This window comes from Selaginella moellendorffii, unplaced genomic scaffold (genome assembly GCF_000143415.4).
Source record: "Selaginella moellendorffii unplaced genomic scaffold, v1.0 SELMOscaffold_17, whole genome shotgun sequence".
Classification (NCBI taxonomy): domain Eukaryota; kingdom Viridiplantae; phylum Streptophyta; class Lycopodiopsida; order Selaginellales; family Selaginellaceae; genus Selaginella; species Selaginella moellendorffii.
Genome location: NW_003314278.1, coordinates 2044418 through 2068394, shown reverse-complemented (window position 1 = coordinate 2068394; position 23977 = coordinate 2044418). Strand labels below are relative to the sequence as shown.

Genomic DNA, 23977 nt, shown 5'->3' with positions numbered 1-23977 from the left:
TCTCAATATCGATCTCGATTCCATCTCGGACTCCATCTTGGGTCTATCTTAGACTCCATCTCAGACTCCATCTCGGACTCCATCTCGTACTCCATCTTGGGTCCATTTTGAACTCCATCTCAGAATTCATCTCGGGTCCATCTCAAACTCCATCTCGGGTCCATCTCGGGTCCATCTTGGACTTCATCTTGGACTCCATAGCCACTTATAGTTGCATACTCAGAGATGAAAAAGATAATCCAAGTGGGTACATGTTTGGGTGCTAAGACTTTGCATTCGTTCCTTGGGTATGGATTTTGGTTACCTTTTATACCATATTGTGCAAGCTTGCGCTTGGGTTTATTAGATGGATTGAGATATTCCGTTTGCATGAGTTTGCACTTGGGCTCATGAGTAAGGCATATTAGCAACTCAAGGTTACACTTTGAGTTATCAGAATTATGTAAGCGACTAAATTTTCCATTCTACTTTAGTCACTTAACCACACCTCTGACCACTTGGAGGAGTCTCATTCACAACCTCCATAAGTCCAATCCAGGACTTGGGACTTGCTAGCCCCGAGAATGGCATCCATGCCACTCAACATTTGCACTTGGTCCAAGTGCTCCACGTGTCTGATCCCATGACCGACACTCAAAGGTACCACCGACATAGCAGCCCGTTACGCTAAGGCCATGCCTAATCACCTTTGCCACACTGGTAGTCCAATACCACTTGCATCACCGTCTTGGCTCTCCAAGACTAGGCAAACCATTCGTGAGTGGTCATCTCAGATCCACTCCTTAGCATCCTTAGGATGCCCACCGACAAGGGGAATAGCCTTCCCCAATATCCCTCTGTCAGTCCCCACTAAGTCCCTTTCTGCCCCTGGCCGTGTTTGCCAACACTGCCACTGGATCGAGACCCACAGGCCCGACCACTAAGTCCCCCGGTCCTCTGGGACTTCCTCACCACACGACTGTGTCCTTGGTCACTACCCCAGAGGACTGCTCCTCTTCCTTTTCACAGTCTGGGCCTTTGGTACAACATTTCGGAACACCGTGGCCTTACGCGAGCCGCCTGGGTACTCTCCTCGCCTTCTGCCCTTGGGTGCTCTAGCCATGGGCTTAGAGCGGGTTCCGTTGAGCCACACCAGGTATCCAAGTAGGTAGTGCCACCCACACTTGGACTGGGAGCATCGGCCAGTCGATCTCCCGGGGGAACTAGAGCCGGCTCTTGAACACTTCACCAAGCTACCCCGCTTGTCGGTCCGTGTTCACTCTAGTCTTGGACTTCCCAGTGGGCAGCTCATCACCCAACACTGGGTCCGGCCATCCTGGGCCAAACTGGCCTTTCCTGGCCAAACTGGCTCCACTGCAGTCCTCCCCCTACTATACTTTTGGAGCTCACCAAACCCCCCAGGGTCTGGGAGACGAACGCTTTGGGCTTTCACCCTCTCAGGCTCGAACTCGGACTCGGACTCGGACTCGGATTTGGACTTGGACTCGGGCTTGGGCTCGGTCTCGGCCTCGGCCTCGGTCTCGTTCTTGGTCCTGATCTCGGTCTCGGTCTCGGTCTCGGTCCCGGTCTCGGTCTCGACTTCGGACTCCATCTCGGACTCCATCTCGGACTCCATCTCGGGTCCATCTCGGACTCCATCTCGGGTCCATCTCGGACTCCATCTCGGACTCCATTTCGGGTCCATCTCGGGTCCACCTCGGACTCCAACTCGGGTCCATCTCGGACTCCACTTCGGACTCCAACTCGAGTTCATCTCGGACTCCACTTTGGACTCCAACTCGGGTCCATCTCGGACTCCACTTTGGACTCCAACTCGGGTCCATCTCGGACTCCACTTCGGACTCCAACTCGAGTCCATCTCGGACTCCACTTCGGACTCCAACTCAAGTCCATTTCGGACACTTCCATGTGTCATGTGTTGGTCCTTTTGGGTCCGTTTTTGGAGCCTCGCTTTTTGCTCGCTTCGTGCTCGTTCCTCGAGCACTTCTTTGGGAGTTCCACTCCCGCTCTTGACTTTTCAAGTCGGAGCTTTTGGTCCAAACGTGTTACGCTCGTTTGGCTCTCGCTTCAGCCACTACCACGTGGCACCCTTTCCGGCTCCACTTTGGGGCCTAGGGATTTTGTGTCTCACAACTCCACCACCCATAGACGAAGTTCGATGTCCTCATCGAACGGTAAACCATTTTGTAAAGTAACACTCGCATGTGTTACCATTTCCATCCTTGGCACCTAGCCAATATTTGTCAATGGTTTGACATTGAAGGCTCACCATGCCTTTTGCATATGCCTCAATGGTTTGACACCCAAGGCTCACCATGCCTTGCCTTTCCTCTAAGGAGGGTAGCCTCTCCAACTTAGAGACTGATTGGACCACATGTAGTGGTTCTCTCCTTTTATTGGTTTAGTTCTCGCTAAACCTCTTAGAGACCCTTCTCTAAGTCAATCCCACTACTCCTTCTTGAGTAGTCTCAATTTCCATCTATTAAATGTTTGCACCTTGGAATTTTTACTCTTTTGACTTTTGGAAATCAATTCCCTAGGTGTCTCCAACACCTTGCATTGCACAGATTGTGCAACTCCACTTCCCTATCCTAGAAAGTTCATTACTTGAGGGCACCATCATCCTCTCTTCTATTTCGTGCCACCTTGGGCACTAAGTTCCATTTATCACACTTTGTGCTAGGGTTGTCCATCGCCCTATCATTTGGCTACCTCACCGCTCCCTCCCTTGGAGCTTCCACTTTCGCCAAATCGGAGCAATTCGGAATCCATCCTTGGAAACACACTTCCTTTCCCGCAATTTGTTAGCGTCCAACACATCAGTGTTCCTCGCCTAACTTTGTCACTTGGATTCCTTCCCAGGGATTCCACGGCCCTATCTTGGCCACTCATCTTTTGCTCCTATCCGTTAATTGTTGCACCAAGCAACATCGAATCTCTACCTCCCTCCTTGAGGTATTCTTTTGATTCCATAGCAAAGGCTCTGCTTTGCCAAGACTAGGGTGTTCACCCCTAGTAAGTCTCTTTTAGCATCTTCTGCTGTGGGCTCTATCCTCAGCCCAACTTTGTGACCCTCTCATGGGTCTCTTTAGAGACTACTTTCCTTGGACACACTATGCCATCGCAATGACATAGCTCATTTCCCTAAGGTGCTTTTCCCACTTGGTCACCTTGACCAAGCCACACCATCATCAATAGTTCAAATCAACACTTTGAACTAGGAACCTTATTCCTTAACCCAAACAAGGACCTTGTCCTTATTTAGCCACAAGATCACCTAGTGATCTCACCTCGGCACCTTAACAGGTTTGCCAATAGGTACTAGGTCTTCCAGACCTTTAACTTGTTAACTACAACCCCGGGGGCATCCCCCACACTTGGCGGTGCGCCCAAGCCAGCCCTTCCGGCCAAGGGTCCATAGCAACTGAGATTAGGTGTCCCCATCTCACTCACCACGTCCTTGGTGCCACTTGCACCAAAGCATTCAAGTTAGATATGCCGAGCTTTCACACTAAGCAATCTAACCGTGCATCACGACTCCGAGGCATCCCTCGCTTAGTGGTGTGCCCAAACCAGTCTCCCCACTGAGAGTCCATGACCACCAAAATATGAGTGTCCTCATATTCCAAACCATCACCACGACCTAGTGATTTGGGACTCGAACCCAAGCACTAGAGGGTCGGGACTCAAACCCAACCTCCGTATATGCATCTACGGACGGCATCATACAAGATGCTTGGCGTGACTCCCCACGCCGGTGCACCAACTTATTTTTAAAGCGCGCTACAGATCACAGCTTAGGAACCTAGTTCCTCCACACTACCAAGTCCTCTCACTTGACATGTCTGTGATCATGCATGGACTCCTCCATGCTCGGCCCCATGGCCCACCCTTTTTGAAGTTATCACCTTCAACTAGGGTATTTGTTCCCCCGACGTGCCAATCTCGCTTGGTGTAAGCGACTAATTTTTCCATTCTACTTTAGTCACTTAACCACACCTCCGACCACTTGGAGGAGTCTCATTCACAACCTCCATAAGTCCCATTCAGGACTTGGGGCTTGCTAGCCCCGAGAATGGCATCCATGCCACTCAACCTTTGCACTTGGTCCAAGTGCTCCACGTGTCCGATCCCATGACCAACACCCAAAGGTACCATTGACATCTCGGCCCGTTACGCTAAGGCCATGCCCATTCACCTTTGCTGCGCAAATGGTCCAATACCACTTGCATCACCATCCCGTCTCTCCAAGACTGGGCCATCTGTCTACGAGGGGTCATCCTAGATCCACTCCTTAGCATCCTTAGGATGCCCACAGACCTAGGGAATCGCCTTCCCCAAAGTCCCTTTGTCAATTCCTACCAAGTCCCTTTCTGCCCCTGGCCGTGTTTGCCAACACTGCCACTGGATCGAGGCCCACAGGCCCAACCACTAAGTCCCACGGTCCTCTGGGACTTCCTCACCACACGACTGTGTCCTTGGTCACTACCCCAGAGGACTGCTCCTCTTCCTTTCCACAGTCTGGGCCTTTGGGACGACATTTCGGAACACCGTGGCCTTACGCGAGCCACTTGGGTACTCTCCCCACCTATCGCCTTTAGGTGCTCTAGCCATGGGCTTAGAGCGAGGTTCCGTTGAGCCACGCCTGGTATCCAAGTAGGTAGTGCCACCCACACTTGGACTGGGAGCATCGGCCAGTCGATCTCCCGGGGGAACTAGAGTCGGCTCTTGAACACTTCACCAAGCTACCCCGCTTGTCGGTCCGTATTCACTCTAGTCTTGGACTTCCCAGTGGTCAGTTCATCACCCAACACTGGGTCTAGCCTTCCTGGGCCAAACTGGCCTTTCCTGGCCAAACTGGCTCCACTGCAGTCCTCCCCCTACTATACTTTTGGAGCTCACCAAACCCCCCAGGGTCTGGGAGACAAACGCTTTGGGCTTTCACCCTCTCAGGCTCCGGACTCGGACTCGGACTCGGACTCAGATTTGGATTCGGACTCGGACTCGGGCTCGGGCTCGGGCTCGGGCTCGGTCTCGGTCTCGGTCCCGATCCCGATCTCGGTCTCGGTCTCGGTCTCGGTCCCGGTCTCGGTCTCGACTTCGGACTCCATCTCGGACTCCATCTCGGGTCCATCTTGGGTCCATCTCGGACTCCATCTCGGACTCCATCTCGGGTCCATCTCGGACTCCATCTCGGACTCCATTTCGGGTCCATCTCGGGTCCATCTCGGACTCCATCTCGGACTCCAACTCGGGTCCACCTCGGACTCCACTTCGGACTCCATCTCGGACACTCCCACGTGTCATGTGTTGGTCCTTTTGGGTCCCTTTTTGGAGCCTCGCCTTTTGCTCGCTTCGTGCTCGTTCCTCGAGCACTTCGTTGGGAGTTCCACTCCCGCTCTTGACTTTTCAAGTCGGAGCTTTTTGTCCAAACGTGTTACGCTCGTTTGGCTCTCGCTTCGGCCACTACCATGTGGCGCCCTTCCGGCTCCACTTTGGGGCCTAGGGATTTTGTGTCTCACAACTCCACCACCCATAGACGAAGTTCGATGTCCTCATCGAACGGTAAACCCTTTCATAAAGTAACACCCACACGTGTTACCATTTCCATCCTTGGCACCTAGCCAATCTTTGTCTATGGTTTGACACCAAAGGCTCACCATGCCTTGTCCATCCTTTAAGGAGCGTAGTCTCTCCAACTTAGAGACTGATTGGACCACATGTAATGCTTCCCTCCTTTTATTGGTTTAGTTCTCGCTAAACCTCTTAGAGACCTTTCTCTAAGTCAATCCCACTACTCCTTCTCGAGTAGTCTCAATTTCCATCGATATAACCTTTGCACTTTGGAACTTTTGAATTTTGACTTCTTGGAGTCAATTTCCTAGGTGTCTCCGACACCTTGCCTTGCACCTTTTGTGCAACTCCACTTCCCATCCTAGGAAGTGCTCTACTCGAGGGCACCATCATCCTCTCTTTTATTTCGTGCCAAAGTTCCAGTTATCATACTTTGTGCTAGGGCTGTTCATGGCCCTATCATTTGGCTACCTTACCGCTCCCTCCCTTGGAGCTTCCACTTTCGCCAAATCGGAGCATTTCGGAATCCCTCCTTGGAAACACACTTTCTTTCCCGCAACTTGTTAGCGTCCAACACATTAGTGTTCCTCACTTAATTTTGTCACTTGGATTCCTTCCAAGGGATTCCACGGCCCTATCTTGGCCACTCATCTTTTGCTCCTATCCGTTGATTGTTGCACCAAGCAACATTGAATCTCTACCTCCCTCCTTGAGGTATTGTTTCGGTTCCATAGCAAAGACTTCTTTGCCAAGTCTGGAGGATGTTCACCCCTAGTACGTCTCTTTAGCATCTTCTGCTATGGGCTCTATCCACGGCCCAACTTCGTGACCCTCCCATGGGTCTTTTATAGAGACTACTTTCCTCGGACTCACTATGCCATCGCACGGACATAGTTTGTTTCCCTTAGGTGCTCTTCCCACTTGGTCATCACGACCAAGCCACACCACCTTAAACAGTTCAATTTCAACATTTTGAACCAGGAACTTCATTCCTTAGCCAACCAAGGACCTTGTCCTTATCTGGCCATAAGATCACCTAGTGATCTCACCTTGGCACCTTAACAGAGTTGCCAAGAGGTACTTGGTTTTCTAGACCTCCAAGTTGTTGACTATAACCCCGGGGGCATCCCCCACACTTGGCGGTGCACCCAAGCTAGCCCTTATGGCCAAGGGTTCATAGCAACTGCGATTAGGTGTCCCCATCTCACTCACCACGACCTTGGTGCCACTTGCACCAAAGTGTTCAAGTTAGATATGCTGAGCTTTCACACTAAGCAATCTAACCGTGCATCACGACTCCGAGGCATCCCTCGCTTGGCGGTGTGCCCAAACCAGTCTCCCCACTGAGAGTCCATGACCACCGAAATATGAGTGTCCTCATATTCCAAACCATCACCACGCCCTAGTGATTTTGGGACTCGAACCCAAGCACTAGAGGGTCGGGACTCGAACCCAACCTCCGTATATGCATCTACGGACGGCATCACACAAGATGCTTGGCGTGACTCCCCACGCCGGTGCACCAACTTATTTTTAAAGCACGCTACAGATCACAGCTTAGGAACCTAGTTCCTCCACACTGCCAAGTCCTCTCACTTGACATGTCTGTGATCATGCATGGACTCCTCCATGCTCGGCCCCATGGCCCACCCTTTTTGAAGTTATCACCTTCAACTAGGGTATTTTTTCCCCTGACGTGCCAATCTCGCTTGGTGTAAGCGACTAATTTTTCCATTCTACTTTAGTCACTTAACCACACCTCCGACCACTTGGAGGAGTCTCATTCACAACCTCCATAAGTCCCATTCAGGACTTGGGGCTTGCTAGCCCCGAGAGTGGCATCCATGCCACTCAACCTTTGCACTTGGTCCAAGTGCTCCACGTGTCCGATCCCATGACCGACACCCAAAGGTACCACTGACATCTCGGCCCGTTACGCTAAGGCCATGCCCATTCACCTTTGCTGCGCAAATGGTCCAATACCACTTGCATCACCATCCCGTCTCTCCAAGACTGGGCCATCTGTCTACGAGGGGTCATCCTAGATCCACTCCTTAGCATCCTTAGGATGCCCACAGACCTGGGGAATCGCCTTCCCCAAAGTCCCTTTGTCAGTTCCTACCAAGTCCCTTTCTGCCCCTGGCCATGTTTGCCAACACTGCCACTGGATCGAGGCCCACAGGCCCGACCACTAAGTCCCACGGTCCTCTGGGACTTCCTCACCACACGACTGTGTCCTTGGTCACTACCCCAGAGGACTGCTCCTCTTCCTTTCCACAGTCTGGGCCTTTGGGACGACATTTCGGAACACCGTGGCCTTACGCGAGCCACCTAGGTACTCTCCCCACCTATCGCCTTTAGGTGCTCTAGCCATGGGCTTAGAGCGAGGTTCCGTTGAGCCACGCCTGGTATCCATGTAGGTAGTGCCACCCACACTTGGACTGGGAGCATCGGCCAGTCGATCTCCCGGGGGAACTAGAGCCGGCTCTTGAACACTTCACCAAGCTACCCCGCTTGTCGGTCCGTATTCACTCTAGTCTTGGACTTCCCAGTGGTCAGTTCATCACCCAACACTGGGTCTGGCCTTCCTGGGCCAAACTGGCCTTTCCTGGCCAAACTGGCTCCACTGCAGTCCTCCCCCTACTATACTTTTGGAGCTCACCAAACCCCCTAGGGTCTGGGAGACAAACGCTTTGGGCTTTCACCCTCTCAAGCTCCGGACTCGGACTCGGACTCGGACTCGGACTCGGATTCGGATTCGGACTCGAACTCGGGCTCGGGCTCGGTCTCGGCCTCGGCCTCGGTCTCGGTCTCGGTCCCGATCCCGATCTCGGTCTCGGTCTCGGTCTCTGTCCCGGTCTCGGTCTCGACTTCGGACTCCATCTCGGACTCCATCTCGGGTCCATCTCGGGTCCATCTCGAACTCCATCTCGGGTCCATCTCGGACTCCATCTCGGACTCCATTTCGGGTCCATCTTGAACTCCATTTCGGGTCCATCTCGGGTCCATCTCGGACTCCATCTCGGACTCCATCTCGGGTCCATCTCGGACTCCATCTCAGACTCCATCTCGGACTCCATCTCGAGTCCATCTCGGACTCCATCTCGGACTCCATCTTGGACTCCATCTCGGGTCCATCTCGGACTCCATCTCGGACTCCATTTCGGGTCCATCTCGGGTCCATCTCGGACTCCACTTTGGACTCCAACTCGGGTCCACCTCGGACTCCACTTCGGACTCCATCTCGGACACTCCCACGTGTCATGTGTTGGTCCTTTTGGGTCCCTTTTTGGAGCCTCGCCTTTTGCTCGCTTCGTGCTCGTTCCTCGAGCACTTCGTTGGGAGTTCCACTCCCGCTCTTGACTTTTCAAGTCGGAGCTTTTTGTCCAAACGTGTTACGCTCGTTTGGCTCTCGCTTCGGCCACTACCATGTGGCGCCCTTCCGGCTCCACTTTGGGGCCTAGGGATTTTTTGTCTCACACTTGGCAAGTCCTCCGACCACTGTAACATGGTTCCTGCATAAGCGTGAAAGTCCTTGACCATCGACTTTCGTTCAAAGCCCTCTCTTTGAACACTCAGGAACTACTTCCCTAACCTTGATAGCCTTGCCTCATGGCAAGCTTCAAGACCACGCCTCTGCTGCGCCACTTTGATTTCGCGCGTTCCATGAACCATTTACACTTGGCCTTTCTAGGTACTAAGCTACCTAGAATCGTCTTTGGGAACCTTGAAGGAACTCTGTCCCTCAGCTTGCTAAGGCCTCCCTTTTTGCAAGCCTTCAAAATGCCACATAGTCTAACATGGACAATTCCATATTTTAGACTCTCCATGGCATCACGGTTGCTAGCGGCAACACCCTCGAGCCCCCACTTGATTCTCCACTCCCAGCTGGCATAACCAACCTTGGTTATGCCCTTTGATTCCTATGGTTCGGTTCTATCCCCTTACTTCTTGCTTTTTGGCTTCTCACCTTTCCTTTGGTCATTCTCCTCCAGACCAAGAAGATAGCTTTGCACTTTCTATCACGCTTTAGCAAGTATTCTTGGGGATGAACCTACCCAATAGCCTAGGGAGTGGTTCCTCAATCCGGGTATGCTCACCTTATAATCCCACACACTGGGATTACATTGTTGCTTATGGGCCTTTACATGCCCATCACTAGCCTTGCCAAAATTCCATTTTTGGCTTTGTCCAACTCGGGTAGACAGTCCTCTCCTGTCTCCGCAACCTTGGACATTTGGATAGCACCTTCTATCCATCATTCGCTAGGGACTTAGTCCCTTGGGCTTTATCCATTGCCCTCGCGATATCAAACACCACCTTCTGGTGTTCTAGAGTGTTCGGGTGTCCCAATGATGGCTTTCTTGACAATGAGTATTTCCTTTTATGACATTGACTTATTATATCGCAACACAAGCAACTTATCCCCCGTAAGGGTATATCCAACTTCCTTATGCTATTAAGAAGTCTTAGGTAGCTACCTTCTACCCGTTTAACCAGTTATTTTGCACCTCTTGCTTAGTTGCCTCATAGTTGTCAAGTCCTACAACTCATTGCTTGGTGCTTTCACACCTCCATCATTATCTGGGTCACCACACTCCAACTGCATGCTCTGCAGCTTAGGCTATGCCATTCCCATTTCCATTGGGATTCCTTTGGCAAGGGGTTCTCATGAACCCACCAACATAGCCTCAAGGTATCACACCTTGGCACATTTGGTGTCTCCACACCATCGGCTCCACGAGCCTACCTCTATGACATTTCCCCTTCGTGTCTAAGTCTTTGCCAAGACCAACACCACTCTTTCTCATGCCAACCATCCGTTAGCACTACCCCATAGAGGTCACACACAACTCTATGTCAAAGTTATATTCTTCTGGGAACACCTTTCCCATAACTTTAGCATGGCACATTTTGCCATCGATGAGATACCCTCTGTTCTCATCCTTGGATCCTATGATCCCCCCCCATCCTTTGTGGGGTACAACACACTTCAGTCCAAATGCTTCCATCAGTCCTTTTATGATCATCCCTTGACTCTACTTGAGTTATCCAGCAGTTTTGGACTTGGTTAATCCACAGACCCATAAGGTCCTACTTGTGAGGCACTAGCTCACTGGAATACACTTTTTGCATTCCTGTCCTACTCAAAAGGACTATTTTCACAAGTGTTACTCCGACACTTGATTTTGTTCTCTGGGGGCAACTTTTGCCCCTTAGGAGTACTTGTCCATGCGATGAGAATACCACTCATCTTTAAGTACACCCCCCAACTCCTTGGGTTGTTCTAGCATTTATTAAAGGTAGACCCGGCTACCATTTCAAGGACTTGAGTCCTCTTCCGTATTTGACCTTCCACGGTCATTACCTTTGGTCTCACATTCATGAGCACCAACCTCAACTATATGAGGATAATCTTGTGACTCCTTTATTGTTTTGGAGTCTCTATCTTTCCCGTGATCCCAACTTTAGTTGTTTACCACAACAACCTTAGCCAATTTGCTGAGACAAATGCTCATCCGGATCACATCCTCAACTCAATGAGGAAAACCTTACACTGTTCCCAAGATCCCAAAGTCGTTCCATTATTGGCCCTTTTCTATCCACCACCTCGTCTACAAGTTCACACATGAACTGTAATGGAGAGCCATGTCTTCCCGACTTGCTACTCCTCAAGGATAGGCTCACTCCTCGGACCTTCCGATGCCAACACTAGTGGTGATATACTTGAGCACCAATAAAAGTCGGACTAAGGAACAGCTCCGATACCAAATTGTAAGCGACTAAATTTTCCATTCTACTTTAGTCACTTAACCACACCTCTGAACACTTGGAGGAGTCTCATTCACAACCTCCATAAGTCCAATCCAGGACTTGGGACTTGCTAGCCCCGAGAATGGCATCCATGCCACTCAACATTTGCACTTGGTCCAAGTGCTCCACGTGTCCGATCCCATGACCGACACTCAAAGGTACCACCGACATAGCAGCCCGTTACGCTAAGGCCATGCCCAATCACCTTTGCCACACTGGTAGTCCAATACCACTTGCATCACCGTCTTGGCTCTCCAAGACTAGGCAAACCATCTGTGAGTGGTCATCTCAGATCCACTCCTTAGCATCCTTAGGATGCCCACTAACAAGGGGAATAGCCTTCCCCAATATCCCTCTGTCAGTCCCTACTAAGTCCCTTTCTGCCCCTGGCCGTGTTTGCCAACACTGCCACTGGATCGAGACCCACAGGCCCGACCACTAAGTCCCCCGGTCCTCTGGGACTTCCTCACCACACGACTGTGTCCTTGGTCACTACCCCAGAGGACTGCTCCTCTTCCTTTCCACAGTCTAGGCCTTTGGTACAACATTTCGGAACACCGTGGCCTTACGCGAGCCGCCTGGGTACTCTCCTCACCTTCTGCCCTTGGGTGCTCTAGCCATGGGCTTAGAGCGGGTTCCGTTGAGCCACACCAGGTATCCAAGTAGGTAGTGCCACCCACACTTGGACTGGGAGCATCGGCCAGTGGATCTCCCGGGGGAACTAGAGCCGGCTCTTGAACACTTCACCAAGCTACCCCGCTTGTCGGTCCGTGTTCACTCTAGTCTTGGACTTCCCAGTGGGCAGCTCATCACCCAACACTGGGTCCAGCCTTCCTGGGCCAAACTGGCCTTTCCTGGCCAAACTGGCTCCACTGCAGTCCTCCCCCTACTATACTTTTGGAGCTCACCAAACCCCCCAGGGTCTGGGAGACAAACGCTTTGGGCTTTCACCCTCTCAGGCTCGAACTCGGACTCGGACTCGGACTCGGACTCGGACTCGGATTCGGACTCAGACTCGGGCTCAGGCTCGGTCTCGGCCTCGGCCTCGGTCTCGTTCTTGGTCCTGATCTCGGTCTCGGTCTCGGTCTCGGTCCCGGTCTCGGTCTCGACTTCGGACTCCATCTCGGACTCCATCTCAGACTCCATCTCGGACTCCATCTCGGGTCCATCTCGGACTCCATCTTGGGTCCATCTTGGACTCCATCTCGGACTCCATTTCGGGTCCATCTCGGGTCCACCTCGGACTCCATCTCGGGTCCATCTCGGACTCCACTTCGGACTCCAACTCGGGTCCATCTCGGACTCCACTTTGGACTCTAACTCGGGTCCATCTCGGACTCCACTTCGGACTCCAACTCGAGTTCATCTCGGACTCCACTTTGGACTCCAACTCGGGTCCATCTCGGACTCCACTTCGGACTCCAACTCGAGTCCATCTCGGACTCCACTTCGGACTCCAACTCGAGTCCATTTCGGACACTTCCATGTGTCATGTGTTGGTCCTTTTGGGTCCGTTTTTGGAGCCTCGCTTTTTGCTTGCTTCGTGCTCGTTCCTCGAGCACTTCTTTGGGAGTTCCACTCCCGCTCTTGACTTTTCAAGTCGGAGCTTTTGGTCCAAACGTGTTACGCTCGTTTGGCTCTCGCTTCAGCCACTACCACGTGGCACCCTTTCCGGCTCCACTTTGGGGCCTAGGGATTTTGTGTCTCACAAATTAATATTTGCTTATTGGTGGTTCTATGAGTTGTTCTATATATCGTGGGTAAAACATAAACCTCCCCTAAATTTGCTATGAGTGGCAAATAAGTTAGTCTGTAGTTGTTTAGCATGATACTAGTGAATCCTTCCTAGACATGATTATGATCTACGACTCCGAATCCTATCACAAGTTCTGGAAGGCCTTGAACGAGGTGAAGGCTCGGTTGAAAGGCAAGGAGATGCGGGAGATCCATGGGATAATGGCTAAGAAGAAGATACCGACGAATGTCCACATCTTCACACTCGCCCTTGTTATTGGTCCTGCAGCAGAGTGGTTCTTGGGAGTGTAGACTCTTGTAGGTCAATCAAAACTATAAGGAATAGTCTATTGGTTCAAATAGTCATTATCATGCTCTCTTATAAACTTTTTTTGGATTAGACTGAAGGTAGTGAAAAAGCAAATTTGAGGTTTAGTCAAAGTAGAGTCCGAAAAGAGAGTTGTTAGGGACGAAGGATTAAACACATAAATAATTTTCTCTACTTGGAGAGATAATTTGCAACGAGGTGTAAACTCATTGCTCGTGTTCATATCATGCAATCAAAAGTCCCTACTTTGATGCATGATGGTTATGATGGTTTTATAAGTGGCGAGTCATGGGATGGATAGTAGTGAAGTGCTAAATCATTTTGTTTATGCTTGCTATTGGAAGACTTGGGTTGCAATGCTCAATTTTTTTCAGGGAACCTTGTTATTGCTCCTTAAGTAGCTTGGTGTTGGATTAATTTTGAGTTTGGTTAAATAGAGAGTGGCATGAATTTGTCCATGTTGTGAGCAAAAGTTAGTGGTGTTAAGTGTTGTAAATCTCTATTAATGGGATATGGTATTCATGTTACATTTTGTTAAATTGAGTTAACACTTAATATTCACGTAAACCTTTGTAATAGTGACATGGGCATTGCTCGTGGTATTGCTTAATTGACGATCAAGTCATTGTGATACTTATATCATATCTATGTAATAATAAGCAATATGTTTACGAAGTTTCTTGGTCAAACGATAATCAACCCCAAAGTGGTTAATAGTGAAGCTAGTCTACTTACATATAGTAGCATTGAAGTAACTTTGATTGAATTCTCGATAGTGGTCTATTATGCTAAGCTTAAGTTGATATTTTATTTCCCTAAGAGTTTGTCCATTGAGGTGTTAGAAAAGGGTTGTAGCATTTATTTGCTATAGCTTGTCAGTTGATCCATTAGCACTTGGAGAAGATTGTTGGATGGAGAAGATGTGTAGATAAAGTATTAATTTTGCTAGCACTTGTGCTAATGGAAATAACATTGTTATATTGAGTGATGAGGAACTTTCTTTAAAACTTGATTTTCCATGTCATTTTTTTTGTTAGTGTTTTGGCTTTATATTGGATCTTAAAAGTGATTCAAGAAAAGTGTTAGTGCAATGTGGATATATGAAGATATGGTATTTGTGATCGAATCTTGGGTATTCATTTATATTTTGCGAATGTCAATGTTAAATGTCAGAAAAATGGGTAAAATGTTCGATGCTTAGACATATTATTGGGTCATGAGAATTTGTGTTAAGGTGAACTTTTGTGAAGTTGTTAGTAAAAAAAGTTGGTTGAGTTTTGAAAGTTTGTATTTCTAAATTGAGAGTTATTCTTTTTCTAGGATGGAAAAATTTCCATAAATTTTCTTAAATTTTTCCAATGGCTAACTTGTTGATTATTTTGCTCGAAAACCATTCTATTTTCGTAAACCATTACAAATTAATGAAAAGGTTAGAGTTGACTTTGGTTGGCTTAGATTTAGTTGGTAGTTTGTATGATATGGCCCAAAAGGGATGTTGACTTCTGGGGATAAGAGTTGACTAATTGAGTTGGATAAAGTTTGCAGTTGGTATAAAAAAGTGGCTATAACACTTTTCTAAAAAGGTGACCCTTATACCTTTTTTCTATAGCATTATGCTTAATGGTAGGTTACACCTTGTATTTCATTATACTCTAAGAGAGTAGTGAGCTCTTATTGATTTTGACTTGGTCTTGGTGGCTTTGTGCCTTGGCTAAAGATGGTGATGTCCAACTTAGTTGTTTGAGGTTGAGATATTGATACTTGTATTATAATTTTGTCTATGAGGAGGTTATGTACCAAAATAATAACATCTTATGGTCTTCACTTTAGTTTTGATTAAGTGTTGATCATGCATAGCTAACCAAGCATGCTCAAAGTTATTTGACTATATGCATTAGTGAGTTTATTGTGGTTAAATTAGATTCGAGTGGTTATTTAAATCATGGATAAAGGTCATTTAGTTGATGCTTATCCATGAACCTTTATCTTGTACCTGAGGTATTACGTTCATGTTGGACAAGTATAGGACTCAATAATGTGAGTTTAGTGTTTGGGGCTTGTGAAGGCAAGTTGAAGAGTGATTATTAGTTGTTTTGCAATTACACCATCTAGTAAAGCAAGCCCATCACTGCTAAATCATCACTAAGCAAAGCAAGTGTCCATAATCTTTTGATAAAATCTACAAACAATCATTTATGGAGGATCGTGTCGTGGTCTTGCATGGATTTTTCATATTAGCATGTCGATTCCATCTTTCTTAATATCATTGGTTGCGTTTAGTTCATAGTGTTGTGTGTTATCTGTAACTAAGTATTGTTAAAAGATTGGTCTTAAGTACCGATTAAGGTATCTTTGACTTTGGCTAACTTAATTGCTTGAGAGTTTTAAATGGTGATTCACTCTTGCTTTCTATTAGCTTTGTTTTAGTGTTGATGGCATTGAATTGATGCCTTGTCGTTGACATTATTATTATTAAGATTCAAGTGGGATGAGATGTCTCTTTATAGGATTGATATTGAGTTTCATTTGATTTGGTTGTAACTTTGTGTATTTGGCATTCGTGCATTTACTAGTTAACAACTATATTGATGTTCAAATGAACTACATAGTAAATTGAGTTAGTTATATTCTAGACAAGATTATTTAGTAGGGGTTGAGTTTGGGCTTTTCCTTGAAACATGATTTAGTTATGGACTATATTAACTTTACAAGAGGAAGAGTTAATGATCAATATTGAAATATTTGAATCTTTTTTGGATTTAAGTTAGAATATATCGATCATTGATGATTTTTTTATACTTGTTATGAACTAAGTTATATCTTACTATAGATGGATTCACAGAGGATCATTTAGTGATCAATTGTTAAGCATAGCATTATTATGCTTAGCTTTTGGATTAATGCATAAATGCTCTTCATTAGCTTTACATTATGTTTACCTTATAGATGTGTTAAGAAAGATATTGTGAGTTGTACCATGATTTCTTCTTTAACATTGAAGTTGGTTCATGCGAAACTTCTGATCATTGATAGGTAAAACTTAGCTATAAGCTTCTTCAAATTTTTGGTTCTTTAAATTATTATTAAGAGTTATTAGAGAAAGGCATTTTAGCTTGTTATTTTCAATGTTGAAGTTAGTATTTGCATTGTAGGGGGTTTCAAATGTATAATAGGGATAGTGGGTAGGTTGGGTATGGCCAACCAACCTGAGGCATAGGCTAACTCCCACTTGCATGCTTGTCTTTGTTTTGTGTCCAGATTAGGTCTAAGCCCAAATTTCACACTATGTTAGTTAGTGGAGTACCTATATCCTTTAGGCTACCTATATACTAAAATAGTGCCAAACTCCATTTGGCTCTATTTTACGTGTTAGTTCTAACATTAGAATGCTGAATGCTCTAAGACTGTTCCAAGTTGCTCCGTGCTCTTGGCCCTTTGCTCCTTAGGTTGTATGCTCGAGAGTCATTCTATGCTCTAGTGTCTTCACTCATTCACTCATTAACTCTATGCTTAGGAGTTTGCCTCCATTCTTTTGTTCAGTGGCCCAAGGCCTTGAAACTCAAGTTCCACACCACTGTCCTTTGGACACATAGTATGTGACACATGGCATATAGAGGGTTTATGTTTCACTTCATGGTTATTTTATGGTAAATCACCATAGGATAAAGGGTTAAAACCACGTGCACTACATATGAATACAAATACACCCTTTTTTAAATTAGTTAAGGGTCTTGGGATACTTAGGGTTAAGCATCCTTGAGTTTGAATAGTGCTAGGGTAGGTGATCTCTTAAGAAGTCTAAATTCAAGAACTTACAAATGGTTGTAAGTAAGAATACCAATCTATAATTATGATATTTGATATATGACAAGCTTTTCAATTTCAAGCAAAGATTCATTTAACTTTCTTCTGCCTCATCATCAATATATTAGTTTCTTCTATGCTTTATCCTACATTGGGATTCTAGAGAAAACTCACTTTGCAATAGCTTTTACATACTTAAGGAAACTTCCAAAGCCTCTAATTCTAGAAATTCTAGAAACTCTAGTTCCTCAAGCCTCTAACTCTAGAAACTCTAGGTGACTATGATCTATAAAACTAAACTAAACATATATTGAAATTTTAATAAATATAATTTCTTGGAGGTAGCTCACAAAATCCTTTGAGTCGACATTTAAAGACATGATATTCTTCAATAGCAAATATTGATTTCCTAGAGTCCTATGTTGCCTCCATCATAGAACTATTACTTATTGTGCAATTAATCATAACACCATCTAATGGGCAATAAAGCTCAAGCAAAACTTGCATCCTTAATGGAGTTTAGAATTGGTATATAAGAAATATGTTATATCCATAAGGTTGGGTATGATGTTAGTGGAACTATCATATCTAGACAAAATACATGCTATATGCTTGCTATTATGAAACCTATTATATGTATTTCTATAAAAGGCATGATGGTCCACATCATAACTTGGAAAATAATTTTTTTAGAAATTTTATAATAATATAGAATACCTATTTATGTTTTCAAGCTTACCTTGGAACAAGATCCATAATCCACCTAGAAGAGAATAACTTGAAACAAACTTCCATTATATGCATCATAATTGTAAGTAACCAATTTGAGGAAGAGGAAAAGCATATAAACAAGAGTTCACCCCATTTTCCAATTAATTAAGGGTTTTAGGATATTTAGGGTTAAATGTTATTGGGTTTAAATAATTGGGGTTATTCACACATTATGTATATGGTTATTGGTGAGAAAGTTTCAATCTCAATTTTCCTATCAATATCTAAAAGACTGTTTGGAAAGTTCAAGAAAATGAAGCTTGCAACTAGGAGCAAGGGCTTTTATATCTTTTGGCACAAATGGTCAAACTAATATTGTAAAATTTTATATTCATGTTATCTTCCATGAAAAATATTAGCAATCTACTAAAGGAGCCAACAAAGACACCTACAATGCCTCAGTGTGCTCTACCAAAAACTTATAAAAAAGTTAAGTAAATGAAAAAAACAATAAATAAGATGCTACCATCATATAATATGGTAATGATGAGAGTTCCTTCAACTTCTTATCATGAGCATCTCGTTGAGTTAGAATGAAATTACTACCAATAGTCATCACTACAAAAAAATGTGTTAATCTATAAAAGTCATATTTACCTCATGATCAACATAATATTCTCTAAACTACTCAATCATTATTATTTGTTAGTGGAACTTAATCTAGAGTTTGGCCATTTGATGGTTGAAGTAGAGGTTGATCTTTTGTCTAGTGAATACAGGTTTGATCCAAAGTTTCCTCATCCTCCTTTCCATCATCATTATCATCACCATTATTACTAGTATTGACAACTTCCTCTTAGTTTAGTGTAGGGGTCTTTTTCCTAAGGAGCTACAACTCCCAAGGATAATCTATCTTCTATGTATTTAGAATTGTTAAAACATTGTTAGGTACATTTTTCCATCCTTTATACCCTTTGCAACAAATTGAGTGCAAATTAGTGTCTCAAATGGCATTCCTTTATATCAAATATACTTGTAAATAATATATTTAAGAAAGATTCTAAAAATCATGTTATACTTACAAGTTGCACATCGTATGAAATAAAGCTAACCATGTTGACAACCATAAGTTTTTGTGTTCATAGACTTCTCTACAACCACTTCTTTGCAATCCTTTTAAAAGATACATTGACATATGTATCAAATGATATAATGTTATCAAAGTCTAACTTGTCCTAAAGCTAGTACCTCATTTGGAAGAAGGTACAATAATAAAAATTATATTAATAATTCTACAAAAAATATTAACCATGTTATTTCAAGTCTAACCTCTTTTAGAAGAAGGTATAGTATTAAGAATTTTATTAATATTTATATACCCATATCTAAAATAATTTACAAAAGATGTCTTATTAGTCCAACCAGTTGAAATGCTGGTACCTCTATCTAAAGAAGGTACAACTTTTAATTTTGAATTTATTAACACTTTTATACCCATTTTAAAAAATTATTACAAAAGATGTTATGTTATCTAAAGTTAAACATGATGTTGAGAAGCAAATACCTCAATCTAAAGGTCTAGGATCTAATTTTTTATTTTCTTGATATTTTTTATAATATTGATAAACTGCAGAAGATAACACATTACACAATAACCACAGTAATAAAGAACAAATAGCTCAGATTGATCAAGATAAAAATTAATTACAATCTTAAATATTTTTCAATACAAAAAGATTATTGAGACATTTTTTTAAATCTGATACTAGTTCTCCATAATGACCACACTTTGCAAAAAGATATATCTGTTGAGAATTACAAGACATAAGAATATTTTAGCATATTCAAAGAATGGCAACAAAAAAATCAAATTCTTTTTTGACTATTGACTAGCAAAATATTATCTAGTGAATAATCTTGGGTCCCAGCGGGATCAGAGAGTTCACCACGTCTCCAATCAAAGGCCTGTAGCTTGGCTCTGACTGGATGCATAGAACAGCAACAGCAGCGACCTACACAAAAATCTTACGTTAGAATCATCAAGTCAGCCAGCACTGGCAACAAACAAACCAAAACCGAAAAGAGGAAGCGCACTTACTTGGAAGAGTTGCTTCAAGTTGACAGTATCCTTGATCGCAGCATCCACGATGAGGGGAAGCCTGGTGCGGTCGGTCAGTTGCAGCGTCCTCTTCAGCATGTAGACGACGGTACGCAAACGATACGAGCCCAGCAGCAACGACAAAATAGTTGAAGAGCGTCCACCACGAATAGCCCGCTTTTCTGCCTTCCAAGCAGCCTTGCAATCCCTGGAGCACACACATTCTCACGTTTAACATGTCAAAGAAATCAAAGCTTCTTGCAAGAGCAAACCTTGACATCGTCACGAAGAACACTGATGATAATTGCAGCCAAGCACTGCAGCACCCTGAGTCCCCGGTTGTTCATCTCCATCAATTCGCTAGTCTCCTCTTCGTTTGTTGTGGGTGACATCCTGCCGATGTCACTTCGTGTCGGACAGCGTTCCATGCTGGTGGTGGAGGTTCCTCTTGACGCAGTGCAGGCACCAGGGCGGCCTTCTGGTGGTGCTGGTGGTGCTGGTTTTGCTGTGATTCTTGGCGTTTTGTTCCTTGTTTGTCGTCTCTGAGCCTCTGCCTGGTGTCTATCTTTCCCGTTTTCTGCTGCAGCGGTCCCCCGCTGTTCCAAACTCGAGGCCTTGCGAACTCCTTTGCCACCTCTTCCTTCAAACTAACGGAAGGAAATCCCCACCTAGCTTTCCTGTCTCCGTGCTTCACTTGTTTCGTGCCGTCCGGAGTCAAGACCTTGGAGCGCCCGGCAGTGGCTCCTCACACTGAGCTCTTGCCTTCATCGTGAAAAACACATGCCAGTAAATTCCGCACCCAACAAGAAAGAAACAAAGAGTTACCTGGCTTTCTGGAGGAGTTCCCAATCCGTAGTCATGTTGAAAGTTCCTGGATAGCAGATCATATGTACGGCTGGCACCAACATAAATTTTAATACTCAGCAGCTACATGGCTAGCCTCCTTCCTACCTCGTGCTGCCTAAGTCATTGCCATCTAGCAAATACCAACACCGATTCGTCCAGTGAGCAATGTGAGTTATTTTGCTTGTCGTAATGCCTGCAGGATCTTACCCGAATCAACAACAGTATACTTCTGTATCTTTCCTGATATATCGATGTCAAAAAAGTGAACCTGGTGTGAAAGAGGGATGAGAAATAACCGTAGACGACGCGTCAGAAAAGCAAACCTTCCGATGTTTACCTTTTAGAGAGCCATCTTTTCCGTAGATGCAGCAAGTATTGTAGAGATGATTGCCACGTCGTTCCGGTATGGAGCCACAGATGATGGTAACCTCCTTACTCTTTGCCATGTCCGAAAGTATTTTGGAAGAGGGAGAATCGCCTGCATAGATTGGAAAGCTCGCGTTTGAGTCTGGAAAATTCCCCATTTCCTGTAACACATTCTCCTTATGACTGAACAGACAACTACAAAACTTAACTGGAAGAAGGATCAGCTTGCTGCCGCCATCAGCAAGCGTCTGGATAGCTTCACGAGCATGCCTGATGTTCTGTTCCTTGTCTACGCAAATCGAGAGCTGGCAAACGGCGAGCATGAACTGCCACAAAAACATAACTAATGCGGATGGCACTAAAACTTCCACTCACCTTGCTCCTGCACGCGCGCTGCTCACTACTCAAAACACCCCCGTTGGATCTCGTCCTGCAATCCAAGGAACCTCTTAAAACAAAACGAAGTGGCTATAGAGAGTATGGCGACCACATTATCTGTGGCCATTGCCACCTTGTCGATGGGAATCCCCACTCTATCAGAATTCCCGCTTCCACGTACAGCAAAATCACCACCACAACCAAGTAGCACTTTGCCCTCGTCTTAAGCCATCCCCGAGTTCCTTGCGAGCAGTCCAGACGGTCGACCAAAACTGAGAATGGAGCATCTCAATCTCTCCTCCAGAGGTTGACGTTGTACTAGTTGGAGCAGCCCATGCTAGTCTCGCGGGAGCACGACGCTTGCACAAAGAAGGCGTCACATTCCAGCTGCTTGAAGCGTCGGATGGAGTTGGAGTCGAGTGAGAAGTGACACCCTCCAAGACTACGTCCTGGACAGGGGCTTCCAGATTCAAGTGCCTGGCTCTGGGACAGAACTGCCTTCCCGCTAAAGGCATCGGCGAAATATCACAGCAGCTTGCTCGAGGCCTTCCAGACGAATCAATCAAGTTGAGCTCCCGAGTACAAGAGCTGCTTGTCGGATTGATACGTCAAGTCCCAAGTAAGGGGACAATAGTGGCAGTCGAAGGTCCGGAAGCAGCTCGTTTGCTGAGCAGCTAAACAGCTTGGGAAAGCACCAATAGGCCTGCTCGCAGCACTGTTCTCCTGATAGAGCCCCAATCAAAGCTGTCTTGCTCTGGCAAAGGCGTCATCAACAATATGTGCTTTCCCAGCACCGTCTGCTCTTCGTACGCCCCTGCTGGAAAAGATCTCGTCTCCGTAACATTGATCGGAAGATATTCCGCCAGTTCAGATGCCGACCTTGAGAAAATAGTGAGGTCCGAGCTTGAGGGATGGTTTGGGCGGGAAACAGTAGCGAAGTGGCAGCACTTGAAGACGTACAGGATCTTGTTTGCTCAACCCGATCAGACTCCGCCGACCAACCTCTCGAAAGAACCAAAAGTTGATGCAGGTTTGTACCTGTGCGGAGATCATCGAGTCTCACGGAGCACTTCTGTCAGGGAGACGAGCTGCTGAAGCGCTCCTTTCAGATACCGAACTGAAAGTTCAGGGAAAGTGAAGCTCGAGTTACAAACTTGTATTGCCATACGTCCTACACATACAGAACAACACGCCCATCCTCTCCAACAGTTGCCAGTAAACGCGACGACGTTGTAGTTTTCACTTGTACGATTTTCGATTCTACATTGCATGCTTGCATAAGAGACGACTTGAAAAACAAGAATTTCATACTTTGTTCAAACATTTCAACCACTCTTTTTCCGGTGGAAAATTCCCAAAGAAAAACTTGCCCCTCGTCAGTGCCAGCAACCCCATAACGTCCCATGACGGCTGCTGAGCATATCCTGCAATCGAATGTTATGAACAAAAAAGTTCCAGTAGATTTTCATACCTGTTTGCAAGATCATTGCCAACAAACAAGGCATTATTCTCTAGCAGGGCCATTCTCCAGTGGTTCTGATGTTTCGCATCGTTGGGTCAGAAGACAGACACCGCAATCGTAGTCTCGATCTCTGAAATCATCCACCAAAGAAAGATCTACGATATGAATGTCTGAAAAAGTATATCTCGAAATGTGGCATGTAGAAAGTAGCTGCTTTTTGGAGATATTCCTGTAAGATGTAAGAGAAGAGAGTGAGTTTCTTGACCGGAGATAGAAATACCAACCATCCGCGTCACATCCAAGAACAAGGTGAGGTGCTTGAGGAACGATGGCTAGCTTTAAAATGGTCCGGAAAGTCTTGCTGTTATATCTTGCAGGTGGGAGATCTGCTTCATACAGAGAATGCCTGAATAAGACGTGATTAATGCAAGGAAATACAAACATGAAAAGCGATTACCTCCAAGACGGATCCATGTGCCATTCTTTGATACAATCTTCATCTCCAGCAGTGACCAAAGAAAGACGTCCTGTCATCAAAAGGCATGTCATTGCGGCAGTCGCAAAAAGTTCAGCCTTCGGATCACGTTCAGCAAGAGAAACCACCCACACTATATTTGACTGACTGGGAAGCTCGGGTCTACGAACAGCAAAAGTTCCCAGCAACAGAAGGCTGTCTCCATCTGGAGTGAGTTGAATTCCAAACTCTGGTTGCTGCTGCGAAAATAATGTAAGTCAAATAGAAAGAAACACAGAACAAACCTTCAGAGAGTCTGTTCCAAAATTTTCGAAAGAATCCAGTGAAAAGGACTGTAGCAGCGTTGCCTTCGATAGCAAATTGTTGTCAAGGGAAATACAGTATACA

The 23977-nt window shown here is 45.7% G+C and overlaps 1 protein-coding gene and 1 pseudogene across 1 annotated transcript; one reads left to right on the top strand and one right to left on the bottom strand.

Moving 5' to 3' along the window:
* Positions 1-21081: 21081 nt before the first annotated feature.
* On the bottom strand, positions 21082-21616 carry LOC9640016 (omega-amidase, chloroplastic). Its single transcript, XM_024676352.1, has 2 exons — positions 21247-21616; positions 21082-21149 (listed from the first exon to the last, which is right to left on the bottom strand). Exons 1-2 carry the CDS (start codon positions 21614-21616, stop codon positions 21082-21084), a joined length of 438 nt encoding a protein of 145 aa, XP_024532120.1.
* A 138-nt stretch (positions 21617-21754) lies between these two features.
* On the top strand, positions 21755-22791 carry LOC112346760 (annotated as a pseudogene).
* Positions 22792-23977: the final 1186 nt, after the last annotated feature.